The sequence below is a fragment of the Pleurodeles waltl genome, chromosome 6 (assembly GCF_031143425.1).
Source record: "Pleurodeles waltl isolate 20211129_DDA chromosome 6, aPleWal1.hap1.20221129, whole genome shotgun sequence".
In the NCBI taxonomy this organism is placed as follows: domain Eukaryota; kingdom Metazoa; phylum Chordata; class Amphibia; order Caudata; family Salamandridae; genus Pleurodeles; species Pleurodeles waltl.
In genome coordinates this window covers 1439850195-1439867560 of record NC_090445.1, presented here as the reverse complement: position 1 = coordinate 1439867560, position 17366 = coordinate 1439850195, and the positions used below count along the sequence as shown (strand labels likewise).

The 17366-nt window shown below is 46.0% G+C and overlaps 1 protein-coding gene across 5 annotated transcripts in view; it reads right to left on the bottom strand.

Annotated features, from left to right (window-relative positions):
* Positions 1-17366, bottom strand: part of ADK (adenosine kinase) — a 462265-nt gene that overhangs the window by 138731 nt on the left and 306168 nt on the right. For 3 of the 5 annotated variants that reach the window (XM_069240844.1, XM_069240847.1, XM_069240849.1), the window contains exons 6-7: positions 15974-16003; positions 14396-14504 (exon numbers count right to left, since the gene is read on the bottom strand). In XM_069240844.1, the coding sequence (XP_069096945.1) occupies positions 14396-14504; positions 15974-16003 (139 nt within the window). The remainder of the gene's footprint in view (positions 1-14395; positions 14505-15973; positions 16004-17366) is intronic. The other 2 variants (XM_069240846.1, XM_069240848.1) reach the window with 1 other exon arrangement.

Below are 17366 nucleotides of genomic sequence, written 5' to 3'. Positions count from 1 at the left end.
CAGAGATAGAGCAAAAGACAAAATGTCCGATAGATGAGCATGTAAGGGATCAATCTGCCTCTCTCCACACCACGCAACAAATTTAGACCACCTATTAGCGTAGATAGATTTAGTGGAGTGTCGCCTGGCCGCTAATATAACATCCACTACCTCAGGCGGGAGAGAGAAGGAACTCAGGTTGCCCCGTTCAATCTCCAGGCATGTAGGTGCAGACTCTGGAGGTTGGGGTGTAGAACCTGCCCCTGCGACTGTGAGAGGAGGTCTGCCCTGAAAGGGAGACGGAGCGGCGGGCACGTTGAGAGTTGGAGAAGGTCGGAGTACCACACCCTCCTTGGCCAATCCGGAGCTATTAAGATTACTAGAGCCCGGTCTTGGCGAATCTTCCTCAATACTCGAGGAATCAAGGGTATGGGAGGAAACGCGTAAAGCAACTGGCCGCACCAGGTCATTTGAAACGCGTCCCCCAACGCTTCCTGCATCGGATACTGAAGGCTGCAGAACAACGGACAATGCGCGTTCTCTCGAGTGGCGAACAGATCTACCCGAGGAAACCCCCACTTCTGGAAGATTAAACGGACTTGATCTGGATGGAGACGCCACTCGTGGTCTGCCGAGAAGTGGCGACTGAGACTGTCCGCACGCACGTTCAAAACTCCGGCCAGATGGTTTGCTATCAAGCAAATCCGATGGTCCTTTGCCCAAGACCATAGTCGAAGAGCTTCTCTGCAGAGAAGGTACGACCCCACTCCTCCCTGCTTGTTTATGTACCACATCGTGGTAGTATTGTCCGTTAGGACCTGTACCGACTGACCACGAAGGGAAGGGAGGAAGGCCTTGAGAGCCAGACGTACAGCCCGTAACTCTAACAGATTGATGTGAAACATCTGTTCCTCTGGAGACCAAAGACCTTTGATCTCCAGATCCCCCAGATGAGCTCCCCACCCTAGAGTGGAAGCATCCGTTATGACTGTTGTCACTGGTGGCGACTGCTGGAACGGCTTTCCTTGTGAAAGATTGTTGCTTGCAATCCACCACTTCAAATCCACAGCAGCATCTCTGGAGATCTTGACAGTACCCTCTAGATCCCCTCTGTGTTGAGACCACTGCCTTCGGAGGCACCACTGAAGAGCCCTCATGTGCCAGCGAGCATGCGTGACCAACAGAATGCAGGAGGCAAAAAGACCGAGCAGACGAAGGACCTTGAGGACTGGAACTACCGCTCCATTTCGAAACATTGGAACCAAATCCTGAATATCTTGAATCCGCTGAGGCGGAGGAAAGGACCGACCCAATGTTGTATCCAGTACTGCCCCTATGAACAGGAGGCGCTGAGAGGGCTCTAGGTGAGATTTGGGCTCGTTCACCGAAAAGCCCAGGTCGAACAACAACTGGGTTGTTGACTGCAGATGACGCAACACAAGCTCCGGGGACTTGGCTTTGATTAACCAATCGTCCAAGTAAGGGAATACTGCTATCCCCTTCCTTCTGAGCTCTGCCGCAACCACCGACATCACCTTCGTGAAGACTCGAGGTGCTGAAGTAAGACCAAACGGAAGGACCGCAAACTGGTAGTGTTGCGATCCCACCACAAACCGGAGATACTTCCTGTGTGACTTGAGTATCGGGATATGAAAGTAAGCATCCTGCAAGTCGACAGACACCATCCAGTCTTCCATGTTCAACGCCAAAAGCACCTGTGCTAGGGTCAGCATCTTGAACTTTTCCTGCTTGAGGAACCAATTCAAGATCCTCAGGTCCAGAATTGGTCTCAAACGACCATCCTTCTTGGGAATCAGGAAATACCTTGAGTAAACTCCTTGACCCCTTTCCTGCTCCGGGACCAACTCCACCGCGCCCTTTAAAAGGAGGACTTCTACCTCCTGTTCTAGCAACAGGAGGTGTTCTTGTGAACAATACGAAGGGCGGGGCGGGATGAGGGGCGGAAACTCCCGAAAGGGAAGGGTGTAGCCTTTTCCCACAACACTGAGAACCCAAGTGTCCGACGTAACAGTCTCCCATTTGGTGAGAAAATGCTGTAATCTTCCCCCTACAGGAGAGGAGTGAGTGGGAAATGGTGGAAGCCTAAGGCTGCTTCCCCTGCTGCACCCCGCCAGAGGATGAGGAAGAGGCAGAGTGCTGCTGAGAAGCTCCCCTGGTGCGGACCCTGCCCCTCCCCCTAAAAGATCTATAGGGATGGGAAGAGGCAGGTTGCTGATATCTTCCCCGAAAGGAAGAGGAGGAAGAGCCACGCCAAAATCCACGAAACCTCCTGAAGAATCTGGAAGAGGCCGTGGAAGAAGGAGCTTGGAGTCCCAGCGACTTAGCCGTGGCCCTGCTCTCCTTATACCGTTCCAAGGCCGAATCAGCCTTAGCCCCAAACAGTTTGTCCCCATCAAACGGGAGATCCAACAATGTGGACTGTACATCTGCCGAAAAGCCCGAGTTACGGAGCCAGGCCTGTCTCCTTTCCACCACAGTTGTGCCCATTGCTCTGGCTACCGAGTCGGTGGTATCCAGTCCCGTCTGGATAATTTGGGTCGCAGCAGCCTGAGCATCAGAGACAAGATCCAAAAGACCCTGGGGAAGCTCTGTAAACGAAGAGGAGATGTCATCCATCAGAGCATGAATATACCTCCCCAGGATACAGGTTGCATTGGTGGCTTTTAAAGCCAGACTGCAGGACGAAAAAATCTTCTTCGACTGCGCCTCCAGCTTTTTTGAATCTCTGTCCCCCGGCACCGTCGGAAAAGAACCAGGCGCTGACTTGGACGAACAGGAGGCCTGCACAACCAAGCTCTCCGGCGTAGGGTGCCTAGATAGGAAACCAGGATCAGTTGGAGCCGTCCGATACCTCCTGGCCACGGCTCTGTGAACTGCTGGGGAAGATGCCGGCTTCTTCCACACCTCTAAAACCGGATCCAGCAGAGCGTCATTAAAAGGTAATAGAGGCTCCGCCGCGGCTGAGGCCGGATGCAACACCTCTGTCAAAAGGTTTTGTTTCGCCTCCACCACCGGCAAAGGCAGGTCCAAAAAACTAGCTGCCTTCCGTACCACTGTATGAAAGGAAGCAGCTTCCTCGGTATATTCCCCCGGGGACGAAAGGTCCCACTCAGGGGAAGTGTCCAGCCCACTGGCCGACTCCAGTCCACGCAGCCCATCACCCGAGTCCTCTAGCTCTCCTTCCTCTAGGGCTCGTTGGTACTCCTGCTCCTCTAGTACCCGGAGAGCACGCCTCCTTGAATGCAGTCGTTGCTCAATCCGCGGAGTCGACAATACCTCCGCCGAAGTCGGAGATCGGCGCCGATCTTCCGAAGCCACCGACGCCGCATCCGGCGCCACAGGTAACTTCGGCGCCGACTGAAGAGCCGATGAAACGGATGGACCCACCGGAGTCACAGGCCGAAATCTCGACGTCGACGGGATGGAAATCCCTGGGGCCAATCCCTCCGAAGCCATCGGAGCGGCCACCGGCGCCGACACTGGCGCCGAGCCCACGTTCCCAAACGGGAGAAAGGGCATAAAGGGTGCCGGCCGAAGAGGCGCAGGATCACCCAAAGAAAAGGCCAAAGGCCCAGCCGGAGCACCCCCTGGAGCCATCTGTTGGAAGATGGCATACATCGCATTCAAGAATGCGGAACTATCGGCTCCAGGGGTGGGAAAAGCCGGATACTGGGGTGCCTGACTCGGAGGCGACCCCGACGCCGGCCTCGGCGTCTGCGCCGGAGAAAACACTTGAGGCTCCAATACCTCAATCACCGACGCCTGTCCAGGCGAAGGTGGAGACGCCGGAGAGAGCAACGGCGTCGAAGGATGCGGCGTCACCGTGGGGCTGACCTCCCATGTCCTCCGGCGCCGATCCGGAGACCTGGAACGAGCCTCCCTTGAATGACGCCGAGATTCTCTACGGCGCCGGGAGTCTCGATGACGCCGATGTCTTGGAGAAGACTTTTTCTTGTGATGCTTCTCCTTTGACTTGGCCATAAACAGCTTCGCCTCGCGTTCTTTAATGGCCTTCGGATTCATGTGCTGACACGAATCACAAGTCGAGACGTCGTGGTCGGAGCTCAAACACCAAAGGCAATCGGAATGAGGATCCGTCACCGACATCTTGCCTCCACACTCACGACAAGGCTTAAATCCAGACTTTCTCTGCAACATTATTTCCACAGAGAAAGAGTACGCAGCAAGATATACACTGTAACCGCAAGAGTAACAGTTGCTCCCTCGAAGATAACCGTTTCGAATGCACGGAAAAAAGGGAACTGACGTCTGCACGTCGTCGAGGACCTCTTATTGCCTGTATGACGTCAGACGGCGTCGCGTGCGAAACAGTGACGTCCTCGTCGACGTGCAGAGACTAGTAAGAAGATTTCCGTCGAATGCTGGCGCCATGGGAGTATTCATGAGGTGAGGAATCCACAGGTAGTTGTATCCATCAGAATTATTTTTTTTTTTTTAAAGAATAGATGCACAGTATTAATTACTGGATTCTTGGGGGAGGTCCACACCCTCCCTCCCTCCCAATTCCCTTGTTAAAATCCCTAGTTGCACATAGGAGGACCTTCTATTTAACAATAGCCAAAAGAAAAATGTGGCTTGCCTGCCATTCTGCGTCTACTGTCTCAATAGCGGCAGAATGCTAGGAAATAGCCAAATATAGTAATTCCTAAATCCCACACAGATACTCACGAGAGCCAGGTGGGGCAGATAAATACCTTCATTCTCACTGCCATCTCCCCCACTTTAGAACAAATACTTCAAAGCCTCCCCTTTATGCCACTTCTCCAAATGTCTAAAGCAGTCTGGGAAGCGTCTCAGTGTGGTACAAAACGTTTGTAGCAAATCTAACAAAAACAGAGTGAGCCACAAAAGCACATGGGGGCACACTGCTGTGGAAGAGAGCAATTCTAGGCGCATGCCTCACAAATGCAAACACCTATTAGTTCATGGCTTAAGACGATTCAGCACATGCTTTTTCTACCTCAGCATGTGTCATCATGCCACCATCAGACAACCACAACCAGGCCTAAGTAAGCTCGTCCTTCTCGGCACCACTATCAGCATGTCATACCAAACTGGATAACACAATTATATAAAGGTTCCACAAATTGAAATTTAACCGCTCATTTCTTCTAGGATTTGGAACATTTTTTCCTCTTCAAATTAGAAACAAGGCACCCACTTTCTCGGGATTACGCCTTATCAGGGTTTGTTTAATACTGAATTACACACTGTCACGGCAGCAACAACACATTAACCAGCAAATTGGAGTCTTGGCCAATAAGCTCTCTACAGCGTCTAATTATGGAGTTCCATCAAAAGCTGCCTCCTGCACAAGTCTGATGGTGAGGAGCACCCTCCGTCATGGATGCTTTTCAGCCATGAACTTCAAAGCATGTGCCACCAAACAGCACAGACTGGGTGAGTGAGGAGTCCTATCCAGCACAACAGCTCAATGACATACCCAAGAGGATGTCACTAATTAGAAGAAAAGCATGGGAACAGAACCCTCCCCCCCCTCCGGAAAGTGTCCCCTTACTGCAGTCTTAAAGGAAGAATGCTAAATTTCAGAAACCGAACTTGCCAATGTGGTACAATTTTAAGCCTTCCACTGTTTTAAACATTTTTGTAATACTAAACCAATAGGCGAGGTGCAAAGAAGGTCATAAAATGTATCCACCATAGTCACGCAAATGCAGCAAAAAATACATCCAACTTTGTCAGGGTAGTTCCAGGGTGGCAACATATCAAGCATTCCAGTTTACAGCTACAATTATCAACCATCCCTACGTCATCACTGTTCAATGGTAGCTGTGGGTCAAAGGCAAAGTGTAGTGAGATAGGAGGTGGTTTGAAGCGCAGAGCAATACAGTGACACAGCAGTAAGACAATAAAATCACCAATGTCTGAGCAATTTATTTTTACCTTAAAAGTATTTAGTTAATTAACGTTATAAACATTTCACGAGATAGTCAACTACATTGAAGCATGTCTATCTGCCTTTGAAATCTGACCTAAAATAGCTTGAAGTAAACGGAAAAAACCCCATAAGATAAAATGAGAGCAAGTCTAAGCTATGCTTCCAAAATAAAGTTGGCTCTTTTCACGACCAGAATTCCACAGTTCTAGCAATGGTCCTGAAATATATATTTTTTAAAATTCTGAAGGGTTACTCGAAGTTGAGCAATCTAGAGATACATGTGTCTGCTGTTTTATGCAGTGTCTTGATGCTCTCATATCAGCCAATGAATTTACCAAGCCGTGGGTCAGCAGCATTCTCAAAAGACCCTCTGTGCTGTGCACAGGGAGTGTTTTAAGGTTTTAATGTAGAAGGGTCAGGTGCCACACTGGGGCAGAGCCAAAGAGCAGGATAAATCGCTCCATTGGCGTAGACTCCCAAGTACAGCTCTTCAACCAGAGGCAATATGAAAAAAGGATGAGCAGCATGGATTTGGAAATGTTCTAAACCTCGGAAATGGGAAATGGTTCGACCCCACAATGCCCTCACGGATCTCCATGATGAACCATCACCTTTCTTAAGCTGTATGGAAATGCCTTGATGTTGTCTTGCACTCTGAAGAACAGCAGTGTGGACTGTGCTCTTACCTGATGGAGACAGTTTCCCTGGATTTAAAACTAGTAATCTCTTAAAAACTGTTTCCGCCTGGCAGTCATTGCATAAAGCCCAATTTAAGTCACACTACTGTACGTCCTGGGTTTGGGTCTACTGATGTGTGTGGTGAAGTAATGCCAAATTAAGCGTTGACAGAAAATGAGAGGTAGGCAGTGGCACAGGGAAAGGTTTCTAACCTTGTGTGAAATCGGCCGAGTTTCCAATTCCTCAGGGCAGAGATATGGCCTCCTGCACTAATGGTGAATTATGACGATTTCTGGGACGCAAGCTTCAGTTGGGAGTGTAGGATGTCATCTACATGAAATGCTTTGAGGGGAAAATGTCTATGGGACGTCTAAAGAGGTGTCAAATAATTTGGAACACAACACTTCAAGGGAAAAAGAGTTTGCAGCTTTGTCTGGTGTTCGTTATTGTTTGGGTGAGAGGCTAAGTTTGCGACAAGTGTTACTCCTAGGGGACACCCTCAAACAGGACAGACCGAAATGTGGAGCTTTTTCAGACACAAGGCCCAATAAATATTGGGGGAACTTTGTGGAAGGCCACAATAGCGGCAGACTGACAAGTGCTCTTTAATACATGGATTCCAATAATAACCCCCATTGAAGAAAACTTCTAGAAAGGAAAAATAATTTGCACCCTAGAACAGGGATTCCAATAAAAACCACCTTGGAGAAAACCTCTAGAAAGGAAAATAGTTCTTTTTCCCCTGTTTTTTTCTGGACTTTCCCACCGTTTTCTAAAACCTTCTCGGAACAATAGCAACAGTAACAGAAGGGGATTGGGTCAAATATCCTGAAAGGGGAAGCGCACAAACTGCATATCTTAACTGCAATGAGAGGCAGCAACTACAAGGTTAAGTCAGGAAATAGACGACAGCAGACCACCACATACAAGACCACTGGATGTACTGTTGAACACACAAAAATTTGGAAAATACACAAAGGTACGAGGACAGAGGAAAGAAAGGGCTTGGCTTCAAAGGTCTTCTCCAGACAGAGCAAGGCACACAACCACTCTGCAAGGTAAATTAAAGAAAAAGTATGTGCTGAGGACAGAATGTGATGGGGTCATGCCTCATGACAGACTTGTGGATATTTCACCATGGCATGAATGTCGATGCTCTCTAGGTGAAGGTATTCTCACCCATGGTGATTGCACCTTTTCCTCTTCCCCCAAGTACCTTTTTTCTTTTAAGTCTCTTATATTTTCCTATGGAAGCAAGCCCGGCACTTTCTTTTTTGGTAGTCTCAGCTTTTGGTTTTCTTTACGAAGGGAGCCCACCTGCACCCCTCCCCCTCTTGCAGATGCATTGCACCCACCTCTATCTCACACATTGTTTTTTTCCCCAATGCAGTGCAGTGTAAGCAGTGAAATGTCAGTCAACAAGCAGGTCGCAGCATGAAGGGCGAAAATACCCATGATAGGACTCTCAAATTACTAACACTCCTGCAGGGCCCGAAAAATCATAAAAATGTTACTGGACCTGCAGGTCAAGTAACAAATAATCTACTCAACCTAAATGTAATCAAATTGTCTGATCCTATGGTTTATAGAGTCGCCTTTTTCTTAACCCGTTCTGTGCTGTGGACGTAATGGTTACGTCCTACGGCACAGTGCTCATGTGCCGAGGACGTAACTTTTACGTCCTTGGCACTGAGCTCAGAGGGAGCACTAGCGCTCCATCTGTGGGCTTCCTTCCCACCCTTCCCCCCCCACCCCCACCCCAAGGCAGGGATGGAAGATGAAGCCCTTCCTCTTCCACCCCGACCCCCTCCAGTGACTTCTGATGACGTCAGTGCGGATTTGCGCGCTGATCTCATCAGAGGCCACTTCCCCATTGCGCTGGAAGCTCAGCTTCCAGCGCGATCGGAAGAGAAATGCAATGCAAAATGTGATGGGACCCGAGAGGCTTCAAAGGGAAGGAAAGGAATTTCCTTCCCTTTGAAGTCTCTCAGAGCATTTCAAAAGCCAGATTGTAAAGCGATCCGACTTTTGAAATGCCCACTAGACACCAGGGATTTATTTTTTAATGGAAACTGCCATGAGGGGAGCGACCCCTTGGGCAAGGCGAGGGGGGTGGGTTTAGAGGTGGGGAGCAACTTCTTAGGAAAGGGTTTAGAACATTTCTGCCCCCCTTGGGGGCAGATCGGGCGATTTTTTGTTCAGCCAATCTGCCCCCAAAGGTGGCGTAAACCACTTAGGCACCAGGGATTGTTGTGTGTGTATGCGTGTGTTTTCTTTAGGGGGGCAGCCCCTTGGGTAAGGGTCGCTCCCCATGGGGGCGCATTACTGTTGGCCATATCTGACCAGGGAGTTTTTTTTCCCCAAAAATAAGAGGGTGGGGGTATGACCATACTCCCACCCCAAATAAATAGGGCCAAAGTTTTTCTGCCCACCAGTGGGCAGATGGGGCAATTACCCCTGATCCACACCCCAGGGGGGGGCAGAAAGTCATGCCAGGGAATGAAAAAGAATATATATATATATATATATATATATATATATATATATATATATATATATATATTAGGGTGGTGGCTACCAACCAGTATGGGCCTGGTTATGCCCCCCACCCCCAACTGAAGGGGGTAACAGTCTTTCAGCTCTCCCCCGCACTCAAACATCTTATCCCACAGCAAGCAAGAAGCCATTTGATTATTTTGGGTTTTGGTTTTACATTTGGGCCATGAGAGCTTGGGTAACTCAAAATCGTCCCACTTGGAATGGTGAGAGCTGCACTTTATGGACTTTGGGACGCTGCCATGTATAAAAATCCACAAGACCGAGACATCTGAAAACTAAACATCTGGGTGATTCCAGGGTGGTGTTTCACATGCACCCGCACCATTTCTGTACCCACAATGCCCTGCAAACCTCCAACTTTGCTGGAAATCACACATTTTCCCCCTGTTTTTGTGATGGAACCTTCCCGAATCTGCAGGAATCCACAAAATTCCTACCACCCAGCATTGTCTCATCTATACCGATAAAAATTCTGCTGCACTTGTCAGCCTGAAAATGTTTTTTTGCAAACTGCTCCTTTGGTTCCCCCTCAAGATCGACATGTTTTTGTCTCTTCCCTTTCACAAGCACTTGGCCCACCTACACAAATGAGGTATCATTTTTACCGGGAGACTGAGAGGAACATTGGGTGGTACGACATTTGTCACAGTGCAGAGATCCCTCACAGAAATTTTTGATTTTTTTTTTTTTTTTTAGCTAAATGAAATTTGCTGAGGATTCTGGGTAAGAAAACATTGGGGGATCCACGCAAGTCACGCCTCACTAGACTCCCTTGGGTGTCTATTTTTCAGAAATGTCTGTGTTTGGTAGGTTTCCCTAGAAGGCTGCTGAGCCCAGGACCAAAAACGCATGTGTCCCCCGCAAAAACAGGTGGTTTTGTATTTGATAATTTTGATGTGTCCAGATAGTGTTTTGGGGGATTTCCTTTCGCGGGGAGTAGGCCTACCCCCACAAGTGAGGTGCCATTTTTATAAGGAGACTTGAGGAAACACTGGGTGGAAGGAAATTTGTGGCTCCTCTCGGATTCCAGATCTTTCTGTCACCGAAATGAGAGGGAGAAGTGTTTTTTTGGCCAAATTTTGAGGTTTGCAAAGGATTCTAGTTAACAGAACCTGGTCAGAGCCCCACAAGTCACCCCATCTTGGATTCCCCTAGGTGTCTAGTTTTCAAAACTGCACAGGTATGCTAGGTTTCCCTAGGTGCCGGCTGAGCTAGAGGCCAAAATCCACAGCTAGGCACTTTGCAAAAAACAGCTCTGTTTTCTTTGTGAAAATGTGATGTGTCCACTTTGTGTTTTGGGGCAGTTCCTGTCGCGGGTGCTAGGCCTACCCACGCAAGTGAGATACCATTTTTATCGGGAGACATGGGGGAAACACAGAATAGCAAAACAAGTGTTATTGCCCCTTGTCTTTCTCTACATTTTTTCCTTTCAAATGTAAGACAGTGTGTAAAAAAGACGTCTATTTGAGAAATGCCCTGTAATTCACATGCTAGTATGGGCACCCCGAAAGAACTGTGCAAATAACCACTGCTTCTCAACACCTTATCTTGTGGCCATTTTGTAAATACAAAGGTTTTCTTGATACCTATTTGTCACTTTTTATATTTCAGCAAATGAATTGCTGTATACCCAGTATAAAATGGAAACCCATTGCAAGGTGCAGCTAATTTATTGGCTCTGGGTACCTAGGGTTCTTGATGGACATACAAGCCCTATATATCCCCGCAACCAGAAGAGTCTAGCTGACGTAACGGTATATTGCTTTAAAAAATCTGACATCGCAGGAAAAAGAGTAAAACATGGAGAAAAATGGCTGTTTTTTTACCTCAATTTCAATATACTTTTATTTCAGCTGTTATTTTCTGTAGGAAACACTTGTAGGACCTACACAAATTACCCCTTGCTGAATTCTGAATTTTGTCTACTTTTCAGAAATGTTTAGCTTTCTGTGATCCAGCATTGGTTTCTCACCCATTTCTGTCACTAACTGGAAGGATGCTGAAAGCACAACAAATAGTAAAAATGGGGTATTTCCCAGTAAAATGTCAAAATTGTGTTGAAAAATTGGGTTTTCTAATTCAAGTCTGCCTGTGCCTGAAAGCTGGTGATTTTACCACTGCAAACCGTTTCTTGATGCCATTTTCAGGGAAAAAAACACGATCCTTCTTCTGCAGCCCTTTTCCCCCATTTAAAAAAAAATAATAAAAATAAAAAATAAAAAAAAATAACACATGACATTTTTGCTATATTTTGGCTAATTTCTTGGTCTCCTTCAGGGGAACCCAAAAAGTCTGGTTACCTCTAGAATCCCTAGGATGTTAAAAAAATAAAATAAAAAAGGACGCAAATTTGGCATGGGTAGCTTATGTGAACAAAAAGTTGAGGGCCTAAGCGCGAACTGCCCCAAATAGCCAAGAAAAGGCTTGGCACAGGAGGTGAAAAGGCCTGGCAGCGAAGCGGTTAATTCTCATATATGATTGCACCTTTAAAAATGTGAGCTTAGCATTTCTGCAGTACAAAAAACCCTCTTTTGTTTAAGTAGACTAAAGTTTGCTGCATGCCTCACAAGAATCTAGCCCACATACCCATGAGGTCTAGCCCACATAACCTAGGACTTCTTTTAGTTTCATAACAACATTGCCATCAGGGCAGGAGTGTTTCTCAGTTTGTTTAAACACTCAATTAAAAAATACATATATTACTAAACCATGACGTGGTAACATATTGTCATCTACATGCAGGAACTTTCCAAGAAATGTCCAAAACCCTCTCCACTAACTTGCAGCTTTACTGATAAAACTATATAGTGTATTAACAATCTGAAAATTGGGTTTCAGAAAACATCCTTTGCACATCAACATGTAAAGCATTCGGATTTGTTTTCATCCTATTAAAACATTTTTTCATCACGCAGAAATATAAAAAAGGGCTTTCACAACTACTGTAATATATTTTGAAATGTTTGCACAGTTGACTTAGTCATTTAAATGTTGTGGGTTAGGAAAAACATGACACCCTATATCCTTTTATTTTTACATTCTAAGCAGCAGGTAACACAGTTCACCTTACAAGTCTTGGAACTCTGCAGTCAGAAGGAAAATTAATTGTAAGAAAAAATGACTTTTGACCTCTATCTGTAAACCCAGAACAAATGTGACATAAGAACAAGATTTAAAGGCATCTTTTATTGCCCTTCCACTTTCAACTTAACAGAACCCCTGTTCAGTGTCAACTCGCCAGAAGGCACAAGTATTAAAAAACAAACAAACAAAAAAACAGCTCAACCTGATCAAATAAAATTCCCCAATGGGACTGGTCGAGTTGATTCTTCGAGCCCTGTCCTGCATCTGGGCTGCTCAATGTCACTGAACAATCGTCTCTCACAGGACTGAAGAGCCTAGAGCAGAATTTATATAGCACTTAATCCCGAAGAAGCAGTGATGCGTGTTGATCATCACTAGGTTCTTGTGAGGCCTTTTCGGAGCGGGTGATTGAAAGGGTGTTGGGGTTGTACTCTAGTCTATTTGTGAAGCACTGGAATTGGTGTGAGGGTACAAGACCTACACTCCACACACTATGTGGCTAAGATGGACCTGAACGTAAGCACGTCAATACCTAGAAGTGGCCCGCAAAACATGTATGTGAATACAAATAGATCGGTTTTTAAGATCCTCTGACATTCAAACTGGTTGCCAATTCTTTTTCTTGCAGAAATTCAGTCCCAGAGCTTGGCTGCCTAGACTCCAACAAGGCTTCTGCCACGGCTATACTATAAGGATTATATGTTTCAAGAATAGGGTTAAGTGACGAACTAGTTAGGTTTAAGCTGCAGAGTTTAAGCTGTATTTATTATAATAAATGTTATCGATTTTACACTGGGGGCATGAAGGGAACATAAAATGCCAACAAACCACTTAAAGTTCCTCTCTGGGCCTATAGCTTATTTAAGTCTCATGGTTGACTACTCGCATTCACTCCTGGATCCTACGGGTACAGTGGAGACTGAAGGCGAACCACTTATTTTTCACCTTAGTGCCTGCCACAAAAACTTAATTTGACCAGGAGCAGGATGCTTGCATGGCCTGGCCCCAGCCCAGTGACCTGAAGCAGGACACTCCCAAAGCTTGCTAGCCTGCATCTCCTTGTTAACCAGCTGGAAATGGAAACAATAGATGCAGGCAAGCAGGAATATGTCTCAAATCATTATTTATTCAAGAAGTATAGCATATACGATCGCTTTCCATGATTTTTTCACTTTAGTAGTTTTAGTAGAATAATATCACAGTCTGCCAACTAATTTGCCTTTGTGGCCTTTTGTCATTCCATTTGCCCTTTGGAGGGCAGCTGGAAAAGAACACCGGAACTAGCTGCTTTCTGGAGAGCAGGCTCACAACTTGGTCTTCCCCGCCAGAGGGACAAAAAGGACAATTTAACAACCATCTAGGAATCCCTTTATGGAGATTTAAGGGAACTATGATAGCAAAGACACTTAGGAGGGTGCATCAGGGTTGGATCTCTGGACCGGGTGGAGGCAGCACGCTTTACTTATTTATACTACAGCACTAGTATTTCCCTCACTGAGCTGACATCTTTCAAAGGTCAAATTATTACTAAGGCTGGTACTGTAAATCTTTTGCAGATTTGTTTCAAAGTAGTTTTCAGATGCATTTTTAACACATTTGTATTTTGGGAAAACATACTTTTACATGCAAAGATAAATGAGCTGTTAATTGTACCTTGGATCCTAGTTCGCCTATAGTGCGTTCAAAAGAGCAAGCAATAACCAGAATGTGTTCGACAGTTCAGATTAATAACTGTGCTTCGGAACCTTAAAGCAGGATGGAGGAGCTGGAGGCAGGTTCACACGTTTGATTTGGCTTTTGCAGTACAAGGCTCATTCCTAATATAGTTAAGCAAGTAAAGTTGCAAGAGCGTGTACCAGGCGGACCGGAGATTGTAATTGGTACAAGAGAAAACATATGCTCAAACCAGACATTGCGCAACATCGCATGAAAGCGGTGAAAAAGTTTCACAGTTGGTTATAAAGGATCTTCTACACGCTGAAATAACCAACCAGTCAAATTCTAACACATTTTAGAGTTTAAAAATAAATCTATGTTCCAAACGCTGTATTACTAAGCAGAACCGTAGTGCAGGCAGAAAGATTAGAGAATATCACTGTGTGAGCAGGCCAGATTGATCACTTCCTGTGTCTAGACAATGTCACGCCCACTTACCGCAATGTAGTACACTTGAGCCTTTTCCACTAGCTTCCAGTTCTCCTCCAGGTCCAGGTGCTTCTCCTTGCTGTAGCAGTTGGCTGCAGCCAAGTTAGCCACAAGCGACCTGAAAAGACCAGAGGAAGGCTCAAAAACATATCTCATTAATCATCATCTTATGGACATTCTTAACGGTCAGTCGCTGCGTTGCCATGGAAGGGATCCAGATAATAAAAGAGGGTAACCATGCCTCTGAAAAATTAAAGAGATCATGTAACGTACTATGCACCATTTAAGGTTGCAATCCCTCAAACTGCAGGACATTAACTTAAACGTTCAAGCTCCTATTTATTACAACTAGATGACACCCACACAGCAGGAGTGCAGACCATCGAGAAAAAGCCCACACATACAAACAGTTCACTTGTTAGGAGAACTGAGAGGAGAAATTTTTTTAGAACTAAAACCAAATACATTTTGCATCAGTATGAAAAAACATGAACGCTCCAAACTGGCGGTGAATAGTTGTGAAAATGGCATTCCTAACAACAAGGTAACAAAAAATAAAGACAGTTACCCAAGGCAGTGATTCTTGGTGTGACAGCAGCTGCTAGTGCCTCCTCCCTCCAGACTCATGATGGGCTAAGATGCAAGCCACAATCATAATATGAAGGGGCTACTCATGGCCCGAGTGCCTCGATATGTTGAAATATTTCTACGTATCAAAACTGCTGTTTTGATTACGTGGATTTGGATGTCATCAGAAAGATACAATAGCTGAATGAAGCTTGTGTTGCAGTAGCAACTTAACTGCGTATTTCCTAGTGACTTTTTTACCAAAACCAGGGACTCTAATTTCTGACCGGCTCTCTTCGGACCGCATGGGCTCCATTCCAGTTTTTCGAAGGTCATGGCGCTTCTAGTGAAGTATGACATGAAGTGTAAGAAGTATCGAGATAAACACATGGTTAGCCCGGAGAGAAACAATACAGTATAACTGAGAGGCTGCTAGCCCACAACATAAGCCTTAAAGGACATGGCCAACTTGGTAGTGGAAACTACACTCTCCAAAAGGTCCAACAAACAGAAAAATCGGGGCAAACCTTTAACGTGTGGCAGACAGGCCCTGATTTTTGCTGCAATGTTACATATGATTACGCCGGTTTTTCTAGCTCTTTGCAAATTGGTAACTCATAAAAGGGAGTCTTGCATTCAGTTGGAGCACAGGCAATTCCATTTCAAGACTGGAATGCTTTTGGCCTAGTACAAGAAACGCATGCATCAGGAGGTCTATCATCGTAGAAAACCATGAAAAGAGACCTACCAAAGGCCACGTCTCTCTAATGAAAACTTAACTGAGACCTCATAGGGTGGGATGGTATGTATGTATTGATATTTGTAGAGTGCAAACACAGCTTGAGATAAAGAGAACTGAACAGGTGGCATGGACGCTGGCAACATATTGGAATACTGACCTAAAGTACACTTATCTCAACTCCACTACTGCGCAGCTGAGGACACAGAATGATCAAAGGGTGGGACTGGAGGTGAGTAAAGGTGCAACCCCGACCCAAGAAGCTCTGTGAGCAAGCCTACCTTCTCTGCGAACGACGATGGCCAGCAGATCTGTTGGGAAAGATCAAAGAAGGACAAGATATCTAATCAGACTACGCTACTCTGCTTAATACATTTAACTGTGTTCTAGAACCTGTGCCAGAATCCAGAATCCCAGTGCAAAAGAAGCTGTGCTCCCACTGTGACATGCCAAATTAAAGAGACTATTTCTCTTGTTTTGGGGAGTTGTTGGTGTTGGAATGAAGGGTGATGAGGAGGTCTTATTGGTATTTCCTCATTTGTTTTATCTACTCAAATTTTAGATTGTTTTTCCTCTGGATTCTCGCACAGGAGGCTTTTATCAACAGCGGACTCCCCATCCTATGTAAGTTTAGAGGAACCAACCTTACCCACAGGTCAGCACCATGTGCAAGAGTCGCGTTCCCAAACCAAGCCATATATGCTCTCACCACTCAGCCAGAGGTCTCATCATCACAGAGCCTTCCCCACACCAAACCACCAAGGTCAAGCAATATTTAGTTGAAGAGTCAAGCACAGTGTAGCCTTCCTCTTCATCCTGGGATGGGATATGGATTATTTCAGCCCTGCTTTTCAATCCCTTAAAAAATAAGCCTTGGATGCTTTAGGCTTGGGCATTTCTAATTATCAAGAACTGGCTGCATGGAAACACAGAGAATTCTGCAATGTTCTTCAAAACAAAGAACAATTTGCGCTATCGTCCAGATCAACAGGGAGTTACAGCACTCGCCACAATGCCCAGATTGGAATGAAGGATTCCCTCTGGTGACAGAACTGCAGGGATTTGATTTGGGGGGGGGGGGGACTATGGAAAGGGTGTCCCTCCATGCTCTTAATACTTCACTTCTTTCTCCACAATGTCGAAACTGAAGAACACTGACTAAACTAGGAGCAGAAGAACAGTGGACCCCTCACAAATGATGCCAAAAAATTACCATCATGTGTTAAGGAGTAAAGAGCTACCACTGTGCAACGAGAAGAGGAGAACTGAATATCCCACAGATAACTCCAGCTTTACAAGGGCAGCACTAACTCCTGCCTCTACAAAGAATTAGGGTATATGGACCTACCTTCTCTTTATATTGTACTACTACCACGAGCTAAAAAGCATCCAAAGCCTCATGATGCAACTTCCCTGGGCTATCAGGAGCACTGAAATCCTTATGGCTAACAACTAACAGCAATTTCTTTTTTCCTCAATAATGGAATACGCTAGGTAAACAAGGATACGTCAAACGCCTCAATGGGAGAGTAGATAGGGACAGCAAAGAGTACAGCCGGACAGAATGGGAATGCAAGACAGTTGAAAGCAAGAACATTTATAGGAGAGATGGGAGAGGCTAGGCTGTGGAATGCCCGGCCCTAGACACGCACGTGTGGTGGGGAAATAAAGAGC